This window comes from Onthophagus taurus, chromosome 1, assembly GCF_036711975.1.
Source record: "Onthophagus taurus isolate NC chromosome 1, IU_Otau_3.0, whole genome shotgun sequence".
Classification (NCBI taxonomy): Eukaryota; Metazoa; Arthropoda; class Insecta; order Coleoptera; family Scarabaeidae; genus Onthophagus; species Onthophagus taurus.
The window spans coordinates 35,977,643-36,003,420 of NC_091966.1; the positions used below are offsets into that span (position 1 = coordinate 35,977,643).

The following is a 25,778-nucleotide window of genomic DNA, read 5'->3' on the forward strand; positions in this document are numbered from 1 at the left end:
CGATTCATTTCTGGTTCAAAAACTTTTTGCAAATTTAATTTCGGAATTTATATCAAACAAATGAGAATTAAGACTGCTTTTTTTATCTCAAATTTATTACACCTATATTTTCTTCCAGCGCAATAATTTAAGGCATAAAAAAAGACCTTGATTTATTTATGTAACTTATTTTTACCAAATCAGAAAGATAATATAATGATCTATAAATAATGCTAAAATTATCTTTTAAAATGTCAGTCTACTTGCTAACCAACTACGTCGAACATCATGAACAACTCGAAAAAATCTAACGACAATTTAATTTTAAGAAAAAATAATGAAGTTTACGGATTTCCGTTCAAAAAAGAAATTGGACAAAAGAGTTACGGTTATTTCGTGTATGAAAAAATGATTCAAAATAAAGATAAAATTTTTCAAATCGATGGGTTAACGGGAGAAAGTGAAACTTACGGAAATTTGTTAACACGGTGTAAAAGAGTGGCACTGGAAATGATAAATCGAGGGGTAACAGAAAAAGACGTCGTACTTCTTTGTAGTCAAAACACTTTAGATGCGATCGTCCCAGTTTTTTCAACTCAATTTATAAATACAACTTTGTGCAGTGTCGATCCATCTCAATCCGTTAAAGAAGTTGCTTATCTTTTAAATTTAGCTAAACCCAAAATGGGATTTATCGAAAAAGAATCCGTAAATTTAATAAAGGATGCTTTAGAAATAAATGGTTTGAATATGGAAATTATTGTTATGATTCATGATGATGATAAGAATTCTCTTGGATATTTTTTAAAACCTAAAATTGGAGAAGACGATTTTAAACCGAAAGTTATAAAAGATTCTAAAATAGCAGGTTTTATGTTTTTTAGCAGTGGAACTACAGGATTGCCAAAAGGAATTCTTTATTCCGGATGTGCAGTTTTAAATAATAATTTGAGTATTATGTAGAAAATAATTATTTAATTTTTAATTAATTTTTGAAAGAACTTTTTTTTTGTAGTCATTTCGGTATTGAAGCTAAAGTTGCAAGCCATTTATCCACATTTTATTGGGTATCAGCATTAGTATTAACAACAATGGTACTACTTAATGACGGCATGAAGGTTGTTATTCCAACTAGAGATACAAGAGTTTTTGCAAAAGCTATGAGTGATTATAAAGTAATTCTAAAATATTTTCATAAAAACAATCATTGATTTTAATTTTGCATTCTAGGTTACTTTCGCTTTTACATCTTATACATTTGCAGTTGGATTAAATGAAACCATCACAAATGATTTAAATTTTAATCATCTTGAGTACTTAGTTCTTGGTGGTTCAATAGTTCCCGAAAATCACCTCATAAAATGCAGAAAACTTCTCCCTAAAACACTAGTTTTAGTGTCTTATGGTCAAACTGAAGCTGGACACATTTCCAGTTTTACAAAAGAAACTTATCATTTTGCTTTGCAAAAACTTTCAAGTGTTGGTCAACCAATTCCTGGAACAATCATAAAGGTGCTAAAAATTCTTATAATTTTTCCTTCATCATTTTATTATTAATCTATTTTAGATCGCCGATCCAGATACTGAAGAACCTCTTGGAATCAACCAAAAGGGTGAAATTTGTATAAAAACCAATTGGCATTTCAGCGGTTATCACAATGCGGATAGTTCTAACGTTTTTGATAAATCCGGTTATCTCAAAACGGGAGATTTGGGATATTTCGATGAAGATAACTGTTTGTACGTTAGTGATCGATTAAAAGAAACATTTAAATTTCAAGGTTGGCACGTTAGTCCGGCTGCAATTGAAGAAGTTCTTCTTAAACATTCGGCTATTAAAGAAGGAGTTGTCATCGGTATTCCACATCCGTTAGATGAAACTCATGCTTTAGCCGTAGTAGTTCTTAAAGAAGGTTGTGAAGACGTTAGAGAAGAAGAAATTGTTCAGTTTGTTAATGAAAGAGTTTCGGATAGGGAGAAATTAAGATCCGGAGTGAAATTTTTAAACGAGTTACCAAAAGCTCCGTCTGGAAAAATTATGAAGAGAATAATTAGAGAGAAGTTTGTAGTGGTACAATAAAGTAGTAAATTTGAAAATTGATGTTTTATTTAGTAACTTTTATGTACAAGTAGAGAGACCTTTGGGGTAAAGTCTCTCATCTCCGCTCATTTGCAATAAAAAAGAAACAAAGTTACACAATGTTATGTAGAGTTTGCCAAGCCTCCAACAAACTAAGCAATTTGTTCCAGCAATAAGAAAAGGAAACCCTAAAGTTTAAGAAAAAGTGGTATGAAGAAGATTTTGTGTGTTGAATGATAACTTCTGGAATAGATATTGAAGAGATGATCTTATAATATAAGGCTGCGCATTAAATTGCATCGTTCATACACAACCAACCCATTAACCCTTTGACTCCGCTTTTAGCAAAGATGTGTCTTACACTAAGACATAAAATATTCTTGTTGTATTCTTGTTCTCACTGATCGTTTCAGAGAAAATAAAGATAATCCTCATAGTTTATAGTCAGTTACCAACAAAACATTGTACAGATCTATTTATCATGCAATAATTAGTAGAAATACAGTTTTGTCTATAATTAGAGATATTCTATTCAATCTTAGTACTAGGCCTAAGAGAAAGAAAAATGATAAATATATGAGATAGGTACTCAGAATTGTAGATTACAAATGTTAACCAGTAAGCTTTAAAGGACGGTCTTTTCCTCGATTATACTATATCTAGCAAACCCGGAAAAGATGGGATAAAAATTTGGATAGAAATATCTAGAAAAATCAATGTTAAAAACTTGTCAAGACTTTAGCACGGTATTGGCATGACAAGTGGACGTAACATTATGATTAACAACTTCTTCACAAACATATCTTTAGTAAAAAAAGCAGAAAAAGCTTAGTTTGGTTGATGCCTTGAGAAAGACTGGTAAAAATATCCCACATCAATTACTAGGTGTGAAAAAATGAGTGTTGTGTTATTCAGATTTTTTGTTTAATAAAGAAATGACTTTAATATGTTTTATTACAAAACCCAGAACATTGTTGTAAAAAGACAAAAAGTACACCAATAAGTGTGAAGTTTGTAAACGGTTTGTGTGCCCTAATCGTAGCAAAAGAAACTATGCTGGCAAAATGACAAACTGCAATAAATGTAAACGATGAAAATGATAAACTATAAAAAGCAAAATATAAACGATTTTTGTCATGATTTTACAAATGATTAATGATTTATTTAAATTCTACATACAAGGCTTTGAAAAAATTTTAGGAAGCAAGTGGAGCCAGTCAAAAATGTGGATTTGGAACCAGAGATGTTTAGGTTTAATCTCCAGACACTGGTGCAATATTGCCAAGATGAAAGAAAGTACGTCTTTATGTGGAGTAGGAATAGGAATAGGTAGAAAAAAAAATTATCGTGGCTAAGAAGAAATATCCGTCAGTGGATCATTCCAATCATTACAGATTGCTATACATAATAGATCCATCTGATAGGAAAAGCGATGATCGCCTACGCAGGAATCAACGTGGCACGTTAAGAAGAAGAAGAATGATTTATGTACAATGATTTTTTTGTAATGTTCAGTTTCTAATACTAAGTTTATAATTTTTGTTCATATGATAAATATACTATCCAGCTTACGTTTAATAATATTTAACTGTATGCTAATATTCACCAATAGCCATGAACAAAGTGTTTCTTTTTTTGGTGACATTGATCACAAACTGGGTCCTCAGTGACCCAGTTTTAGGGTGTTATGAAAGTTAATTATTTTGGGACGGTGAAGGTTAATAGCACAGGGTTAAAGACCAATTTCGAACATATTTTTAATATTAAAAAACACTTTTTGGTGAAAAAAATAGCTTGGAAAAATGATCGTATTAATTGATTGCTGTTGAAACAATAACTAATAACGATAGTTAAGTGACTTGTAATAAATAAGTGTGACTTGCACTTTCATTTTTTAAATACGCGCAATTAATTTGCAAACGTTCGATGAGTTGACATCAAAATTTTCCTTTAAACAAAAGTTGTTAAAAAACTTTTCTTGTAGTACTTTAGTTCGATATCAACATGTGAGTAATCTTTCATGGTAAAAAAAAAATAATTATGACGAAATCTGTATAAATACGTGATTAATGTGATTATAGATCGTTATATAATACATTTGTTTTTATGTATAATTAAATTTTATAGTCACTGAGCGAGTATTTAAAGATAGTCAACGATATGAAAAGATACGTGTAGATAAGAATTGAAAATCCTTGAATCTTTTCTCAGGGTAAAGGTGAACAGCTCTTGAATATTATTTTCGACATGACATAAACACGGTTTTTTTCTCAGTCGCAGAGTAATACGTAGTTGACAAGTACATCACACAAAATGAATAATCCTCTAAAACCAAACAGTGATTTAATTTTAAGAAGAAATAATAAAGTTTACGGTATTCCGATGAAAGAAGAAATTGGACAAAATGGGTACGGTTACTACGTGTATGAAAAAATGATTAAAAATAAAGATAAAATCTTCCAAATCCATGGGTTAACCGGAGAAAGTGAAACGTACGGGAATTTATTAAAACGCTGTAAAAGAGTGGCATTGGAAATGATGAATCGAGGAGTAACAGAAAAAGATGTCGTACTTCTTTGTAGTCAAAACACTTTGGATGCGATTGTTCCAGTTTTTTCAACTCAATTTATAAACACAATTTTGTGCAGTGTCGATCCATCTCAATCCGTTAAAGAAGTTGCTTATCTTTTAAATTTAGCTAAACCCAAAATGGGATTTATCGAAAAAGAATCTGTAAATTTAATTAAGGATGCTTTAGAAATAAATGGTTTAAAAATGGAAATTATTGTTATGACCCATGATGATGATAAGAATTGTCTGGGATACTTTTTAAAACCTAAAATTGAGGAAGACAATTTTAAACCGAAGATTATGAAAGATTATAAGAAACCGGGTTTTCTGTTTTTTAGCAGTGGGACTACAGGAATGCCAAAAGGAATTCTTTATTCTGGTTATTCTAGTCTAAATAATAATTTGAGTGTCAGGTAAAGTATAATTAATCAATTTTATATAAAATTTTTGAAATAATTCAGTACCATCAGGTATTATGCAGCAGTAAAGCAATAAAGTTTTTGTAGTCAACTTGGTTTTGAAGCTAAAATTGGAACTCATTTATCTACGTTTTATTGGGGATCAGCATTACTAGTAACGACAAAAGTACTAATCAGTGATGGAATGAAAGTTGTTATTCCAACCAGGGACACAAGAATTTTTGCGAAAGCTATGAGCGATTATAAAGTAATCCTAAAATATTTTACAAAACAAAAAATACTTTATTTTTACATTCCAGGTTACTTTAGCGTTTACATCTTATACTTTTGCTATTGGATTAAACGAAACCATTACAAAAGATTTAAATTTTAACAATCTTGAGTATTTACTTATTGGTGGTTCAATAGTTCCCGAAAACCATCTCATAAAATGTAGGAAACTTCTCCCAAAAACATTAGTTTTGTTGTCTTATGGCCAAACGGAAGCCGGATACATAACTAGTTTTACAAGAGAAACTTATCCCTTTGCTTTGCAAAAACTTTCGTGTGTTGGTCCACCAATTCCCGGAACTATTATAAAAGTACTACAAATAGTGATGTTTTCCTTCATTACTTTATTATTTTAGATCACCGATCCAGACACTGAAAAACTTCTTGGAATCAATCAAAAAGGTGAAATTTGTGTAAAAACCAACTGGCATTTAAACGGTTATCACAATGCGGATACTACAACCATTTTCGATAAAGCCGGTTATCTTAAAACGGGAGATTTGGGATATTTCGATGAAGATAACTGTTTGTACGTTAGTGATCGATTAAAAGAAACGTTTAAATTTCAAGGTTGGCACGTTAGCCCGGCTGCTATTGAAGAAGTTCTTCTTAAACATTCGGCTATTAAGGAAGGTGTGGTAATCGGAGTTCCACATCCATTAGATGAAACACACTCGTTAGCCGTTGTAGTTCTTAAGGAAGGTTACGAAGGCATTAACGAAGAAGAAATTATTCAGTTTGTAAATGAACGGGTTTCGGATAGAGAGAAATTAAGAGCCGGAGTTAAAGTTTGGAAGGAGTTGCCGAAAACTCCGTCTGGAAAAATAATGAAAAGAAAAATTAGAGACAACTTTATAAACAAGTAAATTTATTGATTATTGTTTTAAAACGAGGAATATACGAAATAAGCAACCAAGTATACACAACTGTAAATTGTGTAAGTTACTTGAAAAAAATATAAATCATTTCATTTATATTTCGAGTAACGTAATGAAATAAACTAACTTTTTCAATAGTTTATCAAAATCTTTATGATTATTTTATTATGTTCTACTAATAATAAATGTTTTAAATATGGTAACGTTGTATTGATAAATTATTAAGAATCCCTACCTGATACCTCTTAGGTTAAATATCATTCTCCAATAAATTCGGGTTATTGACTGTTCCATGTTTCACCACGCTAATATCCTTCTTTAGTCGGGTGACTAATCATTCCATCACACCTAAAACAATGAAATGAGACCACCAGACTCACTACATAACGTATATGTTGTCTGTTGCTTCATCTGCGTGTTGACCTATTCATTCAAAAGTAGTTTTTTATTTTTCAAATTTTCCATGCCGCATAGTCTCCTGACTCGTTGGAAAAGAGTGAGAATTATAGACAGCTTCTGTTATGTTTGGGGTGGTGTGATGAAGCTTGTAAGTCAATATTCATAGGTATGCGATTTCTTCCAGTAAAATCCTTGTTTAGTTGTTTATTGTTGGTTCCTGGTTACTAATACATCGATGATTCGCTATTTCAATGATTTAAAAAATTCCCAATTCAAAGACGACCACACGGTTGCTCCCCCATATTGCTTTAAAACTCTCCTTTCCAGCATAAGTATGTCTATGACAGCCAACTTGTACAAGTTTTGGCAGTTTCTGCCTTTTCAGCTCTATGCCGCTCTGCTTGTATGCAATCCACCCTCAATGTCTGATATTGAGCATTTCAATTATGCCACAACACTCGCGGAGTTGTTGTTGACCATCTAAATGTACTTTTCAAAAGTAACTTTGTTATTGATGATCCTGTCCAAGTACTTGGTAGCCATTCCAACAAAAATCTTAGCATCGCCGAGGTTAGAAATTACATCTCGTAAAGAGAACGGTCTCTCTTCGTGGCTACCAGCTATAACCTTGTGTTGAAGCAATCGGAGTATCCCAACAGGTGTTCATCCTGTAGTATTTCTATTTAATAGTTGTCAAAAAGTATGTTCTTGATTTCCAGGCAAATCGAGGAATCCTGTGCTACCCCACAGAATCTTCAGAGTCTTTGTTTCGCCCTGTTAATCGCATTATTGGTGTCAAGAGTAGTCGATGACGTCCGTGGCTTACTACGGTTTTTCCTATTTATTATTATCAATTTTTACTTAAAAATAAACAATATTAACCAAAACTTTTTGTTGGCGATAGACGATAGAGATATGATTCGGGTTAAGAATATCCTAATTGATTGGTTCTCACTTTGGACGTTCTGAGGATTATCTTCACTTTCACTGCGATCCTCAATTTCCAATAATTTTTTTCTAGCATTATTGAGTTTTTTTTTAAGTATCGTTTATGACGATGAGGACTTCCTCGTCTAATTTTTCGATTTCTGCGTTTTCCTCAACGCAGGAAGCCGCCGATCTTAACAATTAGCAACATGATCTCTGAAATGGCATCGCAGTGTTTTTGGAATACATTAGGTACAATATAGCCGTTAATGCATGTTTATAATGAAATTATGTCAACACCAAGAAGATGTAGATGGTTCTTTATACACGAATGTGTAACTTATCGATGGTGTACCCCATAGACTGTCTACAAGATGCCTTAATTACCCAAAATACTCCTGAACTTATAACTAGCGAGGTTAAGTACTTGGGCCAAAAACTAAAAAAATTTATATATTAGATGAGTTATTAGACGAACAACCCTCTCCACAACCATGGAAAGTATGTTAACCCTAACACATCTCAATTAATATATCCAGGAGCTTTTGAAAACTTAGTAAATATCCAACCTTTCTTTTTTCTTAACTTTTGAAGAAAGCAGAATTTACTCACAACTTTACTGAGGTTATTATTTAATACATTTTGCCGTTTTAACTTATTTTTATTTCATTTTGGAATACATTCTGAATCTAAGAACAAAATTCATGAATCTAGATGAGGTTATGTTTAATCTTTATGTAGGCGCTACAATAAAATAGTATAACTACACTTATGCACTTTAAACTTCGCTGACGGCCAAAGAATTATAGTACAGGACACATATAACACGGAGTTTATGTTAAAAATACTGCACACAGAGTATACAAAATGGGGATTGGAAATCGGCATAAATTTATGAAATTTTCATATTTTCGTATTTTTCTCGATATTGACGCATCTAAGTTCAAAAGTGCAATAGAACAATATTGTTTAGATTGTAATTTGCTATACCTTTTATTCTAAAGACTTTTTTATACCATGCACCAATTCCCGAGTGTTACCTCTAATAACTTGAAAAACCAACAAATATATCAAATTTTCATATATTTGTATTTTTCTCGATGTTGACGTATCTAAGAGCAAAAATGCAAAAGAACAATATTGTTTAGGATAAAATTTGCTACAACTTTTGTTCTAAAGACTTTTTTATAACATGCTGCGATTCCCGAATGTTATCTTGAATAACTCGAAAAAGCAACAAATTCATAAAATTTTCATATTTTCGTATTTTTCTCGGTATTGACGCATATAAGAGCAAAACTACAAGAGAGCAATATTGTTTAGATTGCAATTTGCTACAACTTTTGTTCTAAAAACTTTTTTATAACATGCTCCGATTCCCGAACGTTACCTTTAATAACTCGAGAAAGGAACAAATTCATCAAATTTTCATATTTTCGTATTTTTCTCGATATTGACGAATCTAACAGCAAAAGTGCAAGAGAACAATATTGTTTAGATTAAAATTTGCTACAACTTTTGTTCTAAAAAAATTTTTATAGCATGTTCTAATTCCCGAATGTTATCTTTAATAATTTGAAAAAGCAACAAATTTATCAAATTTTCATATTTTCGTATTTTTCTCGATATTGACGAATCTAACAGCAAAAGTGTAAGAGAACAATATTGTTTAGATTAAAATTTGCTACAACTTTTGTTCTAAAAACTTTTTTATAACATGTTGCGATTCCCGAATGTTACCTTTAATACTTGAAAAAGCAACAAATTCACCAAATGTTCATATTTTTCTCGATATTGACGCACCTAAGAGCAAAAGTGCAAGAGAGCAATATTGTTTAGGTTAAAATCTGCAACAACTTTTGTTCTAAAAACTTTTTTTATAATATGCTGCGATTCCCGAATGTTACCTTTAATAACTCGAAAAAGCAACAAATTCATCAAATTTTTATATTTTAGTTTTTTGTCGATATTGACGCATCTAATTGTAAGAGCAAAGGTGCAAGAGAACAATATTGTTCAGATTAAAATTTGCTACAACTTTTCTATTTTTTTAACATTTTCTTTAACATTTGATCGACGCAAATAAAATTCGTCAAGTACAACATTTTAAAAACTTGGACACCATTATCGACAAGAATGGTATTGGCTAGGCAGAAATCAAAAAAACCAGAACAGTGCAGCTCCAATTCCAATCGAAATAATAAGAAACTTATTGGAAAGAGTATATTGACATATAGCTGTGAGGTTTGGATGATGAAAGAGAAGGATAAACGGACAGCTGGCGTGGATGTATTGTTTACGTAAAAGTGCATGAGTATTCAAATTGGAGAGAATTCGAAATAAGGACATTAGAAACACAATGTCAGCAACGGAAATTGTCATACGCACGTTTAAAAAGAAAGGTCATCTGCTATGCACGGAAGAAGTGAGATTACCCAAACAGATATACTAATGGAAGAAAATAAAGAAGGTGTCCTCGAAGATCATGATGTGAAGACATGCAACAGGTAATGATGTAGTGGCGATTGAGAATGAAAACGTTCCAGGGACCGGGCAGTTTGATTGATGTATCCTAAATAATAGTTTATTGTATCGTACTTGATTGATCACAATAAAAATAATATTTAATTTTATTAAATCTGGAACCAAACACTGTGTGTTAAATTATTCTTGGATATAATTAAAAAACGTTTTTTTTTATAATTTTAACACAAAACACGATGAGATGAAAACACAATATGTTTGAATCTATTTTAAGATCAAACAAGTCTTATCGCAAAAATTATGATCCTCTTTGTTTACACACAAAAAAAAATTGTTAATGAATCTGATTTAAAATCAAATTGCTGAGTTCTTGCTAACTTTCCGTTTCTTGCTTTTTTAGATAAAGCAAAATTATCAAAAGAAACCGAAAATAATATAAACTAAATCATTATCTAATTAGCTGTTAATATTTAGAATATACACAACATTTATAGTTTCTAATAAAAATTTTGTTTAACGACTAATTTTGAATGATTAACAAATCTAACATTAAAATTTTCCATTACAGTATACACTCAAATTTTGTGAAAAATAATAAAACATTTACACAACCTTTTCATGAACTTGAGTTATCATAAATGATAATAAACTGTTTATAACGCCATTCACTTTCATTTATATGTTGTAATTCAACAATCATGAGTAAGTTGTAAATACTATAATAATTTTATTGTTAATTATCTATTATTACTTTAGTAGCTACAAAAAATTTTACTAAAAGGGAACGAAATTATATTTCCGGTCCAAAATTGGAACATGATGAGTTTATCGAAGATGGATTAGGATGTTACCTCTTCAACAAATTTACACAACATTCAAATAAAATATTTCAGGTAAAATTCTATTTTCCCCATTTTACTTTAATTTTAATTTTTTAATTTAGGTTAATGCTATAACAGGTGAAACAGAAACTTACGGAGTTCTTTTAAAACGCTCGATAAGATGTGCTTTAGAAATGAAAAAACGCGGTGTTATAGAAAACGATGTGATTGTTATGTGCAGTGGAAACTCGATGGATTGTTTCGTTCCCATATTAGCTACTCAATTATTAAACGCATCTGTTGCAACATTAGATCCAAGTCAATCAAAACGAGATGTTGTGTATTTATTAAATATGGTCAATCCAAAAATGATATTTGTGGAAAATACATCTTTTAAGTTGATTGAGGAAGCAAAAACTGAATTTAATTTTTTAACTGAAATTGTTATTATGGGAAAAGATACATATTCAAATTCTTTTGAAGATTTTTTAAGCCCTAATACATATGAAAAATATTTTAGACCAACATGTGTAGAAAATCGAGATAACACAGCATTTATTTTATTTAGTAGTGGAACAACTGGAATGCCAAAAGGAATTTGTTTATCTGGAGAAAGATTGTTAGGAGCTGTTTTAGCTTTAATGTATTGTTTCATTTATTTTTTTATATTAATTTTTACTCTCTCGCATATCTATATTTTAAAAATTTGTTTTAAAATTAATTGATATATTTTAATGCTGTTATTATTATTGCTGGGAGTTTTGTTCAATCTATATTTACAATATAATTATGATAGTGAAAACATGTTACTTTTTAACAACGTCGAAGGAATTTATTGTTGTCATGTTATTCGCTTCTGCATAAAATATTGAATTGATTGATAATCTCTTCCATTGTAACATTGGGTCAATTGACAATAATTAACTTAATTTTCGTTCTTATTTGAAATCTCTGACATAACACAATGTTTTTCTGGTAGCAAAACAGATTTATAATCGAAACTAAAGAATAACATTTCATCCTAATGGCTTTTATATTTGAGATATTCTCTTTTAAAATCATCAAAGCTGGCGTTTCTTGAAAAAATTTAAACTTTCAAGGTTGGAAGGAAAAACTGGTGGATATGCAAATAAGTTATACTAATTTTTCAATTTATAAATCATTTTTCTATACAACTAACTCACACGCTTTTCATTATTGATGATAATTAATCAACACCATTCGAAAAAGCCAATAGAAATGTCAGTTTAATTGAGTAAAGTTCTATTTCTTCGTCTTCTAACTCGACAGGATAATTTTTTGGAAAATTTGGAAACCTTTTGTAGTAGAAAAATAAATTTTTAATCGATAAAGAAGAGTAACATTTTATCCCATTGGCGTCCATTCTCGAGATATTCCCTTTTAAATCTATCAATATTGGGGTTTTATGTAAAAACTAAGATTTTCGAGCTAAATATCTCACGAACGAAGGTAGATGCGCAGATAAGTTATTCTTCGTTTTCGATTCAAAAATTGTTTTTCTGTAAGCTTAACTTATATATATTTTATGAAAAATGATAAATACTAAACTCGGCCCCAACAAGCGAATAGAACTGTCAGTTTAATTGAGTAAAGTACTATTTCTTCGTCTTCTAACTCGACAGGATAATTTTTTGGAAAATTTGGAAACTTTTTTCTAGCAGAAAAATAAATGTTTAATCGATAAAGAAGAGTAACATTTTATCCCATTGGCGTCCATTCTCGAGATATTCCCTTTTAAATCTGTCAATATTGGGGTTTTATGTAAAAACTAAGAATTTCGAGCTAAATATCTCACGAACGAAGGTAGATACGCAGATAAGTTATTCTTCTTTTTCGATTCAAAAATTATTTTTCTTTAAGCCTAATATATATATAGTTTATTAAAGATGATAAATACTAAACTCCACCCCAATAAGCGAATAGAAATGTCAGTTTTATGAGGTAAACTTTTATTTAATCTTGCGTTAGTATATGTTTTTGGAAAACTTGAAAACATTTTCTGGTAGAAAAATAAATTTCAAATCGATATTAAAGAGTAACATTTTACTCTCTCGGCTTTCATTCCTGAGATATAAAATGAATTGTAATGTATGCGAGAAAGTTGAATTTATATTTTAGTAAGTTTACCCTTATATTATTTTACATTTACATTTTTAGCCAAATTGGTTTTTATGGTAACATATCAATTCACTTAACATCATTTTACTGGATATCAGCATTATGGGTAACCCTTCTCACCATTATCAAAGGAGGTAAAAAAGTTATTTTGCCAAATTCTAGCATGGATGAAATATTAAAAGCAGTTGAAGATTATAAAATAACATTTGCACTGTTCGGAACAAACATCGTTTATGAAATGAACGAAGAAATTTGTAACAAATACGATCTGTCTTCGTTTGAATTAATAGTCACAGGTGGTTCTCCAATTTCATACGATCATCTTGAAAAATGTCGGAAATTCTTACCGGGTACCGAAATAACTCCGGGATATGGATTAACTGAATCTGGTGGATTAACTGCTATTTTTCCTAAAGATCATTCTTATTTGTATGGATTATATCCGGGAAGTTGTGGAACACCAACACCAGGAGTCACCATAAAAGTAATCCAAAATATACTTCAATTTACGATTGATAAATAAAGTTTTTTTAGATTGTAAATCCAGATACTGAAGAAATTTTAGGTCCTAACCAAAGTGGTGAAATCAGAGTTTTTAGCAATTTCCTTTTTACCAAATATCACAAAATCGATTCCAAAAACGCGTTCGATTATGAAGGATTTGTAAAAACCGGCGATATAGGTTATTTTGATGAAAACAACATTTTATACGTTTCTGATCGGCTAAAAGACATGTTTAAATATAAATCTTGGCACATCGTACCAGCTTCAGTGGAAAGAATCATTTATCAACATCCCGCTGTTAAAGAAGCTGTGGTTGTTGGAAAACCTCACCCATTAGACGGCGATCTCCCAATGGCTTTGATAGTTTTAAAGGAGAAATATTTACATGTTAACGAAGAAGAATTAGCTAAGTTTATTAACGAAAGGGTTTTAGAAAGGGAACAATTAAGAGGTGGATTGAGGATTGTTAAAGGTTTTCCGAAAACGCCATCAGGAAAAATTCCAAGAAATTTAATTAGAAAACAAATTTTGGAACGAAATTTATAAAATTAATTGATTGAAATTTTTGGAAATTGTTAACAAATTCAAATTTTACATAATTATATTTTATATCAAACAGAACTTTGTTGTTTGGGTAATATATTAACCAAAAATCGTTTCCTTAAGATTAATAAAATTGTAAACTTTTTTTCTTAATTTATTCAGTATGAAAAAGTCGTGTTACGCAGCTATTTTATAGCTATATAATCAAATTAAATTACAAATTAAATCATAAATTATACGTTTGAGTAAAGATCAGCCTGCACGTGTTTCTTTTTTTTTTTCGCGTTAAAATGAAAAAGTTATTTCGAAATTTTCGGTTCAATAACATGGTTAATGTGTTCGTAATTTTTTTCTGCGCAAATAAAATCGTACAATTAGATAAGACTTAATGATCAAATATGTTGATACAGAACTTGTTTAAAGAATTTTATGAAAGTATTAATCATCACAAATATATTAATATAATCAAGAAAAATGAAATGAAAAGATTTAAATTATTTTCGAAATTTTGAAAATTTGTTCCCTTTTGGGTACAAACTCAGAACTGATACGCACCCCATATAATAGTTAAATCATTAATTCCCAGGTAATTATCTGGAATATTTCCTAAAGATCTTTCAGCTCTCATCTCTTAATTAGATTTTTTAATCTTATTATGACACATTTAGATAACATTCGTCTATACCACTTTCAACAGTGTGCGCACAAATGAAGTCAACATGCGTAAAGTGTCATGAAAAATAATTCTATTTATAATTATCATTAAGTAATTAAATGTACATATTTTTATCATGTTTATCTCATAGCTGTGAGATACTTGATGGAAACGTAGCTCGGTATAAAGTTATTTTTGATATTTGTATAGATTGAGCAAAGCAGTAAAAAGTGATCTGGTGATTCTAATGGCTCTAAATGATAAAGATTAGTTGGCTATAATAGACGTATTTTATTAAAATTCAACTTGATGATATTTTCTGATACTCTTAGTTAGCTAATTGGTCTAATCATGTTGAGCAGAACGATCAATGCGAAATAAAGTTAAAGTAAAACAAATCTTGAAGCAATGTATCATGGAATATCATAGTAAAGATATTCTTGTAAACGATGGAAGTGGTTTGGAATAGTTATGACAAGCTAAAATTCATATATTTTGTGATGTGAGTTGGGTTGGTTTTTAACATAAAGTTGTTATGTTAAACTGACTACAAAATACTAGCAACCTGAGAGACAAGAGAGACAAGACGTAATGGGAACAAGAAAGTCTGCCAACAACAGAAAACCGAACATAAAACCATGGTTTACTACTACTTACTATTTTACTGCTACTTAGAAAAGAAAAGCATAGAATATAGAAAATGACAATCAAAATGACAAAGAAGACATAGACGAAGAAACAAATAAGCAAGTGGAAGAAAACACAACTAAACGGTCTTTCACGAAGAAGAAAAAGAACCACAGCCGGAATGCTGAAAAACTGGAAAACTCGAGATGATCAAATATGGAGGAGATATACTGTTTGATCAACTACAAATTTTCTTCAACAAATACCTGAGGGCCTGCATAATTTTGATTATTGCCTGATTTTTTCATTATAATTTCATTCCAACTTTCGATTAACAACCCTACAGCTAATATTAGAAGTAGTTAATTAATTTTTTTTGAGAAATTATTGAAAGTACAAATAAGCTAGAAACATTCTTTATTATGAGCTAAACTTATTCCCCAAATTTCATTTTTCTGGTGTTTATAGTTCTCGAGAAAAAAAAAAACATTTTTGCTTAAAATTTGCTAAAAAATCACCCTCTGAAGTTTGGGAACGACATTCAGATACACCCTGTATAATGATTGAATTCTTTTTTTATTGCTATAAATCATACCATAAGTAACATTATATCTTATCATAACACAACTCAAACTTCATTAACTTATTAGCTACTTGTTATGCGTCGTATTCTCATATAACTTTTCGTATTACCCTTACTCTACATAATACCCCATCATATCACACTGAATATCATATTATATCATACCAATTTTACTCATGCCAGTTATTATTATTACGTCTAATCTAATATCATAAGATGTAATATAAGTATGATGTCTCACATCACACCTAATTTTCTTTTCACATCATTATAAAATAGATATCACAGAGTCTTCTATCATATCTCACTTCATCATAATAAATAATTAACACAGCTTATACACCAAACTTTATTATTTCACATTCACATCTTGTTCATATCATATCTTAAAACAAATCTTATATCATAATACATCTCAATTGTATATCAATAGTATGTGTTATTAAAATACAGCCAAAATCATGGAATATGAATTTTTAATATAACTCATGCTATGCCTCATACTCTCATATATCACTCCATGTCGTCCTTGCTTTAAATTTTATCCCATCATACCACTTGAGATATTACGAATAATATCACAGAGATCCACGTCATATCTCATCTCAATACAATAAATGATAAACACAGCTCATATATTACACATTGTGATATTGTTACTGATATTAAATCTTACAACATCTCATTATACATATGGAATATGAAATATTGATGGAATAATTTTGTTTTGATTATTTTTCGCATTTTGTCTGTATGTATCATAACTCCATTATCATCGTTGGGCATTTTACTCAATTTCATGACTCAATTCCTGCTCATTCCAAATATGTTCCAATTAAAGACAATCCAGCTTACCATGTATCAAAGAGATTGTTATCGTCCCAATTATGTAGTTGCAGTTATTGGTGGTAAGGTCCAATGGCAGCATTGGTCAATCGGTGGTTTCTCGTAGAAACATACGATTTAAGAAACATAGTGCTAAAATTAGTGAAATACGTTCAGGATCTAGTTGCAATGTTTTTTGAAGCAATGAAACAAAATTTTCATTTTTTATTGAAAAGTCTTCAAAATTCTTAATCTTCCATTGTTTCGTGTTATCAATTAAAGCCTATCTTGCATCATTTATGTTGTATCATTCGCAATTACTATATCAAGGAAGAGTCAAGTCACGTAAAGCTGAGGCTTCAAGACTATGGATTTGACCTTGATAGAGCCAAACACTTATTAAGCAAATTGGCTAAAGTTTCTGCCGAATGATTACCGATTAAAGGGTGGAGTGAAGAAGGGAAATGGAGGCATTCAAAAGTTATTTTAATCGTTTGGTCAAACTTATCTTCTTAAAAAGTCAACCTGACAATACTGAAACCTGGTTATTTTTTAGTTTAGAGAAGCTAAATTCCACAATCCCAACTAACGATGTTACAACAATTCCTAAAAACCGTTTAACTCGCTGTTTTTACAAAGGATTAGAGATTTGAGGCACTCTTCAAGATAAGATCAACAGGATCTCCCTAATGCTGACATTAAAGATACAAATGACAATGTGTTTGATATTCAAAGTTTTGAAGCATTTAATATTTTTGTATTGTGTATGTGTCTACTTACGACTTAATATTGTGTATACTGCACTGAGTAACAAAATATAAAGCTATATAAAGTTGTTGCTAAAAATAATATCAAACTTAAAAATTGTTAAATATCATTAACTTTTTATACATAATTGTTAACAATTAATGATTGATTTCTTACCGGCAAAATTTAGTTGTACGAGATGTTTCTAATACCTTATATGATTGTCAAAATACATATGTACATACTATGTGTATGTAATAAAGCTAAAAATGGTCAAAACAAATTCAAAGACCTTCAAACCTTGTAGATCTTTGCATTGTTTGTATACGCGAGAAAGTAAAGTAGGTTCATCATTATCTTTCACATTCTCTATAATCAATATTATGTAAACAAAATATTATTCAAGTTCAAATTTAATTATAATAATAAAATAAAAAAATTAAAATCTATGTCATTCTATTTTATTGGATGCAGAATAAAGCAGATTGAGAAATGTCATGTTCCGGGACTTTGTACTTATCCGGTATGCTATAAGTATAACAGTAATTTTTCTATTATAAGATAATAGTGTTTGTCATTTCAACGAATTGCTCAATAACCCATAAAAATATATTAAATGCACGTTTAGTTCATCTTACTTTAAGTGGTAAATAATGAACGAATGCGCAACAATTGCTATATAAGGCATATGGGTATAGTGCACAAAGTCTGATAATTAATCGAGCTGCTAACGAAGAAGGTCGAAAAAAATGTGCTTAAATTCAACTTCGTGCACAATAAATAAAAAATAGTTAATTTTAATTTCTTATCAGTAGGTATAAATTAAATCTTAAGCGGTCACTTTACAGCATTGTTTAAAGAACATTCAAAATGGGTAAGTCAAAACAGGTTTATTTCAATTTCTTTGTTATTATTTTTTATTTTCTTAGAGAATTTCGGTTCAAAAACTAAAAACAATTACGTTTATGGCCCCGAATTTAATAAACATATCGGAAAAGATGGATTTGGTTGTTTCATATTTGATAAATTTACTGAGAATGGCGACAGAATCTTCCAAATTGATGGTTTAACTGGAAAATCTGAGACTTACGAAAACGTTTTAAAACGATCAATTCGCGTCGCTTTAGAAATGAAAACTCAAGGTGTCACTGAAGACGATGTAATCGTACTCTGTTCCGGAAACACTTTAGATTGTTGCATCCCAATTTTCGCGGCTCATCTCCTCAACGCATCCGTAGCGGCTTTAGATCCAAGCCAATCCGTACGAGATGTGGTGTATTTGATGAATTTAATCGAACCAAAAATGATTTTCGTACAAGATTCCGCATTAGATTTAATAACCACCGCCGAAAAAGAATTTTTATTTACCCCGAAAATTATTGTTATGGGAGAACACATCGGCGAGGATTCTTTTGATAACTTCACAAAACCAAATCCCAATGAAAATAATTTTAGACCAAAACCGATTGAAGATCGCAATAAAGCTGCTTTAATTATGTTTAGTAGCGGAACAACGGGAATGCCAAAAGGAATCTCTATGTCTGCCGAAAGTATATTAACATCCGTGTTAGCTGCGGAGTAAGTTTTATCTTTATTTGTATTTTTTATGTAAAGGGAGTAAAGTATAAAAACATTAAACGAGATAAGATGGTCGCGTTTTTTTATGATTAATTAAATTTACGTAATTCTAAAATTATCGTCAGCGATTATTTCTTAATTCATTTTATCATGATGTTTTTTTTTGCAGAGAATATTGTTTAAGCGATACAATTGGATTTCACGCAACATCTTTTTATTGGATATCGGCAATGCTGGTAACAATATCAATTATTTTAAATAAAGGTCATAAAGTAATCCTATCAAGATATAGCATTGATTCATTCTTCAAAGCAGTCGAACAATACAAAGTAACTTTTCACCTAAAATTATTCAAAATTATTTATTAATTTCCGTTACAGATTAATTTTGCGTTATTATCCCCAACTTTAGTTTACGAATTTAACCAAGAAAACGTTACAAAATACAATTTAAATTCGTTAAAGTTTATTGCAGCCGCTGGTGGTAGGTTGACAACTGGACACATGGAGAGATGTAGGCAATTACTTCCAAGAGCAGCAATTCTTTCAGCGTATGGTTTAACTGAAGCATGCGGATACGTTTTGGTTTTCCCTAAAACTGCTTACTCCGAAGCCAAAAAATATCCAGCAAGTACAGGATTACCCATTCCAGGATTTATAGTTAAAGTAGTCGATCCTGAAACCGAAGAGGTTCTTGGGCCAAACCAACAAGGAGAAATCCGAATATATAGTAGTTATCATTTTAAAGAATATTTCAAAAAAAATTCTTCGGATGCTTTCGATAATGAAGATTTCGTTAAAACGGGGGATGTGGGGTATTATGATAAAAACAATTATTTTTATATATGTGATAGGATTAAAGATATGTTTAAATATAAATCTTGGCATATTGTTCCCGCTTCAGTTGAAGGCGTAATTCTTCAACATCCCGCAGTAAAGGAAGCTGTGGTTGTTGGAATTCCAGATCCAATCGACGGAGATTTACCAATGGCAGTTGTTACTTTAAAGAAAGGATTTGAAAATACCGATGAAGATGAGTTAATACATTTTGTAAATGAAAGGGTTTTGGATAGAGAGAAATTAAGAGGTGGATTAAGAATTGTTGAAGAATTCCCGAAGACCCCCACAGGAAAAATTCCAAGAAATATCGTTAGAAAAGCTGCAATTGAAGGTCATTTTTAATATTATATAATTTTCTTTATAATTTCATCTTACCAATAAAATAATTATCCCTCAATTTTTCTTCGGATTTAATTTTATCACTTCTAATAATTTTCTTCTACATTCATATCGTTGTATTTTTCCCGTTGCAGAATATGGTATAAAATCTTTATCAACAACCCAAACACCACCACGAATCTTTCTTGTTTCATCAACTCTTTCATTAACAAATTTTTCCAAATCTCCCCCCTCAACATTATCACCGTCTTTTAAAACAACAGCTCCAACGGGATGATCCCCATCTTCATCATGAGGAACTCCAGTAACAAAAACGTTTTCAACTGAAGGATGGTTACCCAAAATCCCTTCCAAATAATGCGGAGATATAGCCCATGATTTATAACGAATCATTTCTTTGATGCGATCGACGAAATAAAAAAAATAATCGTCGTCGTAATATAAAACATCGCCAGTCTTTAACCAACCGTTTTCATCGTAAATGTGTGAAGAATCGGTTTTAAAATAACCGTTCATTTCAAATTTGGTTTTGACTAAAAGATGGCCTGGTTTGTTTGGACCGAGTGTTTCACCGGTATTTATATCGACTATTTTATACGTTATCCCTTTCATAGGTCTTCCAACACTAAATCCTTTTTTGTTATAATAATCAGGATATTTCCCCCAATCAAAATTTGTTAAAAATCCACCAACCTCGCTTTGACCATAAGCCGAAACTATGATTACATTTGGCAGCATTTTTTTCAATTGTCCAACAAATCCTTTAGACAACGGACTTCCAATGTAACGAAGCGTTTGAATAAATGATAAATCTAATTCTTTGGGTACACCCACTTTTAATAATTGGGTTATACAAGAAACTGACAAAACTAAATTGCGGATGTTGTACTTTGAAATAGTGTTAAAAAAACTATTCGGGTCGAATTTTGGCAAAATTAATCGGGAGTATCCAAAATTTATTGAACGACATATGTTAATTGATGCTGCTAACCATAATAATGGAGAGTATGATATTATGGTTGTGTTTGTTTCAGATGCGTATCTAAAAAAAATAAATTAAGTTTAAAAATACAACCAATAACAACGTCATTGAGGTTACTGCTTCATAAGAAAAAAGAATGTTCTACAAACTTTAGATTACATAACAACAATATTGGAAAAAGTTGGCAACAATTTTCACTTCAGAAGGTTTTAGTAGATAAATAATATTGTCCGCATTAAAAATCTTTTAGGCACAGTTTGGTCAAGGTTGCGCAACGCGACATTTAGGTATATGTCCAACATTCAGTGTTCATTGAACGATGCGATAAGACGATGCGAAGAGAAATATCTATAAGTACAAATTTTCATGCCCAGTAAAAAGTTGTGCTACTAGCAGAAGACTAGATACCGCTATTGGCAGAGTAGGCACTGCTAATAGGAGACCAGCTACTGCTTGCAAAAATGTAAATATTGGCAATGAAGATTAGACACTGCTAATAAAAGGCCAGATATTGCTGGCAGAGGACTAGATCCTGCTAGAAGAGAACTACGTGTTGCTAATGGAAGACTAAATTCGGCAAATAGAATATTAGACATTGCTTGAAAAATAGTAAATAATGTTAATAGAGAAACTCGACGTAAAAGACAAGATACTGCTTGCAGAAGACTATATATTGCTAATGGAAGGCTAAATAATGCTAATAGAAGACTAATAGAGTAAAGTGGGGAAATATGCCGCGCTGGGCAAAACGCCGCAATTGAGTAAGTTTCGTCTAAATCGCCACTAAATGTCGGTGTTAGCACCAAAACGTTAATGATACGTGGCAAGCACGTGTATATTATTTACAAAGCAAATAAATCAACTTTTTAGTAGGTAACGTCAGTATAAAGGTAAGTACCCTTAAGAATCTTCTTATGTGAAGTTATATGTAGCGATGAAAGCAGTTCTAAATCTTTTTGGTCTAATTTGAATAGGGATATGCCAAAGTATAGGACTCATAACCTATCTAATAAAAAAATAAAAAAATCTAATAAAATAGTTTTATTTCAACAAGAATCGCATGTTGCCATATTGATATTACCCAACTGCAAGGGGAATATAGCAATTTGAGTTTTCCTGTTAATTTAATTCCTATTGAATCTACAGTCAATTTAGCCTGGAGAGATGATCTACTGCATTTGCCTAAAAGCCTAACGAATGGGTTGTAAGCATTGTTTTATCACAGCGTGTACAGGGTATGAAGTTATAGACGACCAAGTCTATAGAAGTCTAAATACTGGTTATAGAAGACTAATTACCCCTTGCAGAATACCAGATACTGTTGGCAGAAAATTATTTGCTCCTTACAGGAGACTAGAACCTGCTAACAGAACACTAAATATTGCTAATAGCAAAACAGACATTGTTAATAAAAGACTAGAAGTGTTCCTGGCACCGATTATCTTGTTTGTGAGCTTACCACATACTTTTCCTAACAAGCCATAACATTATATCACTCAGCCTCATTTCAACGAATATTGTTATAAATTTTCTACTGCGTTGTTGAATTCCTGTCCCCTCTTTTTAATTGCCATTCTTCCATAAATATATGGTAAGTCATTTGTTGAATTTTGAAAGGTTGCTGCTTCTACAAAGTAATTTAATTTCATCAACCCTCATATACATTTGGTATTGCGACTGAATCGAACCAACACTTCCTGGAATAGAATACCGATCTCTCTGGGCGATCCATTAATTGTTTCTATAGTCGTTCTGTACTAATTAAAGTTAACGCCTTGAAAAGTATAAAGATAGGGTTTTGCCTATTTAGGACTCAGAATTCAGGGTTCCTATAATCATTTATACATTCTCAAATCTAATCTATCTCAACTAAATTGTTCTAAGACTTATCTCGCAGATTATGAAGATCCTCCTCCTCTATTTACCCTATCTAATTTGCTAAATACACCTTTAAGGTGTGTTTCTACGTGTGTACGTTAAAGGACCTTACTCTCTCTAATGTTGTTGGGGTTCATCAATATTAGGTATATGATGGCATCACGACAGTTTAAAATTAAGGATCTTGAGACCATAATGGAATAAACTTTGAAAAAATCTTATTGGATTGTATTGGATGAACATCACGCCGCCACAGACCATAAATTTGACTTTGCGAACCCAACCGTTCTTTGTACTGAAGCCCTTTGAATGATTCGAAAAGGAATTGCAAGAAAACTGTATGTCTCATCGACTTACCACGTTGTTAAAAATTAGTGCATGGTACTCGGCTACTTTAACAATAAACAATTCTGCACCGGACGTACAGCTAATAGACGACTACTGCTTGCAAAAACTAGATAATCCTAATAAAAACTAGACACTACTAATTAAATCCCAGATACTGCAAGCAGAGGACTAGATACTGCTAGCTGAGGAATACGTGTTATTAATGGAAGACTAAATACGGCTAATAGAAGAATAGATGCCGCTTATAGAATACTAAATACTCTTAACAGAGTACTACATGCTGCTGATAGAGGAGTGAACAATGTTAATAGAAGACTAGGTATTACTTGTAGACTACCTACTGCTTCCAGAATAGTCAATACTGGTTATAGAAGACTACTTATTCTTCGCAGAAGACTAGATACTTCTAACAGAAAACTGATTACTCCGTACAAAAGACTAAATACTGCCAATAGCAGAGTAGGCATTGCTAAGAGAAGACTTATCTATGGGATTCCAAAAATATACAAAGACGATTTGTTACTCCCCACTATGTTCTTATTCCGTTAGATATTGTCTCCCTCATCCCCAACATACCCTCTAATCTGTTTATAGAATGGCTGAAAGCTGATTAGAACTTAATTCAATCTCACACTGAAATCTCTCAGGGTCGTTGAGTATTACTGGAAATATGTAGGAAACAGGTTGGTATTAAGGGTGAATCAAATCGAATCATAATGTCCTCTTAAACTAATATGTAGAAAATCGATCTATTCCTGACGACTCATTAATTTATTTTCTTGTTGTCCTGTACCAACTAAAGCTAACGCCTTAAAAGAAATGAAAAATAGAGTTTTGCGTATTTTGGACTTAGAATTCAGGGTTTCAACATTAATTCGTCATTAAAGTGGTTTCTTAAAAACTTTCAACCCAGATCCAGATCTAATTCATCTCAACAAAATTGGTCTATGACTCATCTTCCAGATTGCGAAGATGACGCAGGGGGTCATCTAGGTTTGTTAACCTTCCCTTTATACCGAATGTAATTGGTAGCTTGATTAAAAGTTTAAAAAGCTTAGCTGTTAAGTACATCTCTAAACCTACAAGAAGTGATTTAACCCAAGAATATTACAAGAATTCTTGGTAATGAATCAATTCCGATCTAAAGATTAAGAAAATGAAGTGACTCCTAGTAAATAATAGTCATTGGAAAAAGTCTCACTATAAGACAATGTATTTGGGATTGATTACATCTCATATACAACAAATACAGCTTTGACCATTTCCCATTGTTTTTTGCTCTTAAAGATATCATAGCAATTAAAATGTCATCTAAACCTTCTTTATATTCATTAATTTATGTATTATCAAATCTCTGAAAAGTTTGTAATTGCTTTTAATAAATCAAAAGGTATTCGTGTAACCCAAAATATTAAATATACGAAGATATTGTTGTATGTTAACCACAGTTGATAGTGTTGCCTAACCAACAAGTTGTTTTATATATGTTTTATCTGTATTTAAAAGTAATCTTATTTAAAAATAACCTCAATGATCGATATACAACAACAATACTTACGAAAATGAGTAGATGAAATTAAACAAACTTAAATGACTTATACATGCTGCTTTATGATTTCCTGTACTTCCCCCCGTTAAAGTTATATATGCAGAATCCGAAAGACTTCCAACTTTATAAACTTCAAAATTTCTATCATCCATAGCGGAATCCAAAAATTCCTCAAAATTCATATTATTTTTACTTTTTCCAAAAACAATTATTTTAGATTTAATCCCCCATTCTTTAATTTTTGGTTCCAAAAATATCTCGGCTTCTTCCGAACAAAATATAATTTTCGATTGAAATTTATCAAGCAAACTTTTCATTTCATCCTGCGGCATGTGAAGATCTAAAGGAGCGCTAAGCGTTCCCGTGAATAAAGATGATATAAAAGGTATACAAGAATCAAGGTGATTGTGTGTTAATGGAGTTATTAAATCTCCCGGAAGAATACCAAGATTTAACATCGCTTTCGAAGTTTTTATACATTTTGAAAGGAGATCCTCGTATGTTTGAATTTCATCAGTTAATCCATCAATTTGAGCAATTTTTGATGAGTTATTTAACATTAAATTATAAAAATAATCTCCTAAACCATCAGGATGATATTTCGCATCGTTATCGTGCGTTTTAATGATGTTATCTTCAACAGAAGAAATCGTTTCATCTAAAACTAATTAAAATTAATTTGTAGTTTTCATAAAGAATTATTTTCTTACTGTCTTTAATCATTATAACCACAAAGTCACTCAAACACAAATAAAAACCATCACAGAAATGATAACTGGAAGAATAAAACGCTATTTATATCGGGAAGAGAAAG

At 31.0% G+C, this 25,778-nt stretch overlaps 5 protein-coding genes across 6 annotated transcripts; 4 read left to right on the forward strand and 1 right to left on the reverse strand.

Annotated features, from left to right (window-relative positions):
• Positions 1-194: 194 nt before the first annotated feature.
• LOC111421138 (luciferin 4-monooxygenase-like) lies at positions 195-2,076 on the forward strand. Its single transcript, XM_023054274.2, has 4 exons — positions 195-938; positions 995-1,154; positions 1,210-1,491; positions 1,547-2,076. The coding sequence occupies exons 1-4, from the start codon at positions 268-270 to the stop codon at positions 2,057-2,059; spliced, it is 1,626 nt and encodes a 541-aa protein (XP_022910042.2). The 5' UTR covers positions 195-267; the 3' UTR covers positions 2,060-2,076.
• Positions 2,077-3,992: 1,916 nt separating this feature from the next.
• Positions 3,993-6,396, forward strand: LOC139432421 (luciferin 4-monooxygenase-like). 2 transcript variants are annotated; one of them, XM_071200945.1, is made up of 6 exons: positions 3,993-4,065; positions 4,187-4,277; positions 4,334-5,043; positions 5,137-5,296; positions 5,349-5,630; positions 5,676-6,396. In XM_071200945.1, the coding sequence occupies exons 3-6, from the start codon at positions 4,373-4,375 to the stop codon at positions 6,183-6,185; spliced, it is 1,623 nt and encodes a 540-aa protein (XP_071057046.1). In that variant the 5' UTR covers positions 3,993-4,065; positions 4,187-4,277; positions 4,334-4,372; the 3' UTR covers positions 6,186-6,396. The 2 variants fall into 2 exon arrangements, with proteins under 2 accessions (XP_071057046.1, XP_071057049.1); XM_071200948.1 differs by lacking the exons at positions 3,993-4,065; positions 4,187-4,277 and having other exon boundaries at positions 4,333-5,043.
• A 4,259-nt stretch (positions 6,397-10,655) lies between these two features.
• On the forward strand, positions 10,656-14,092 carry LOC111421137 (luciferin 4-monooxygenase-like). The gene is made up of 5 exons (XM_023054273.2): positions 10,656-10,709; positions 10,764-10,900; positions 10,951-11,471; positions 13,007-13,451; positions 13,502-14,092. The coding sequence occupies exons 1-5, from the start codon at positions 10,706-10,708 to the stop codon at positions 14,015-14,017; spliced, it is 1,623 nt and encodes a 540-aa protein (XP_022910041.2). The 5' UTR covers positions 10,656-10,705; the 3' UTR covers positions 14,018-14,092.
• Positions 14,093-18,233: 4,141 nt separating this feature from the next.
• LOC111421121 (luciferin 4-monooxygenase-like) lies at positions 18,234-20,265 on the forward strand. Its single transcript, XM_023054261.2, has 4 exons — positions 18,234-18,325; positions 18,381-19,029; positions 19,199-19,358; positions 19,410-20,265. Exons 1-4 carry the CDS (start codon positions 18,322-18,324, stop codon positions 20,208-20,210), a joined length of 1,614 nt encoding a protein of 537 aa, XP_022910029.2. The 5' UTR covers positions 18,234-18,321; the 3' UTR covers positions 20,211-20,265.
• Positions 19,862-25,758, reverse strand: LOC111421120 (luciferin 4-monooxygenase-like). Its single transcript, XM_023054259.2, has 4 exons — positions 25,675-25,758; positions 24,974-25,628; positions 20,244-21,249; positions 19,862-20,187 (listed from the first exon to the last, which is right to left on the reverse strand). Exons 1-3 carry the CDS (start codon positions 25,685-25,687, stop codon positions 20,262-20,264), a joined length of 1,656 nt encoding a protein of 551 aa, XP_022910027.2. The 5' UTR covers positions 25,688-25,758; the 3' UTR covers positions 19,862-20,187; positions 20,244-20,261.
• Positions 25,759-25,778: the final 20 nt, after the last annotated feature.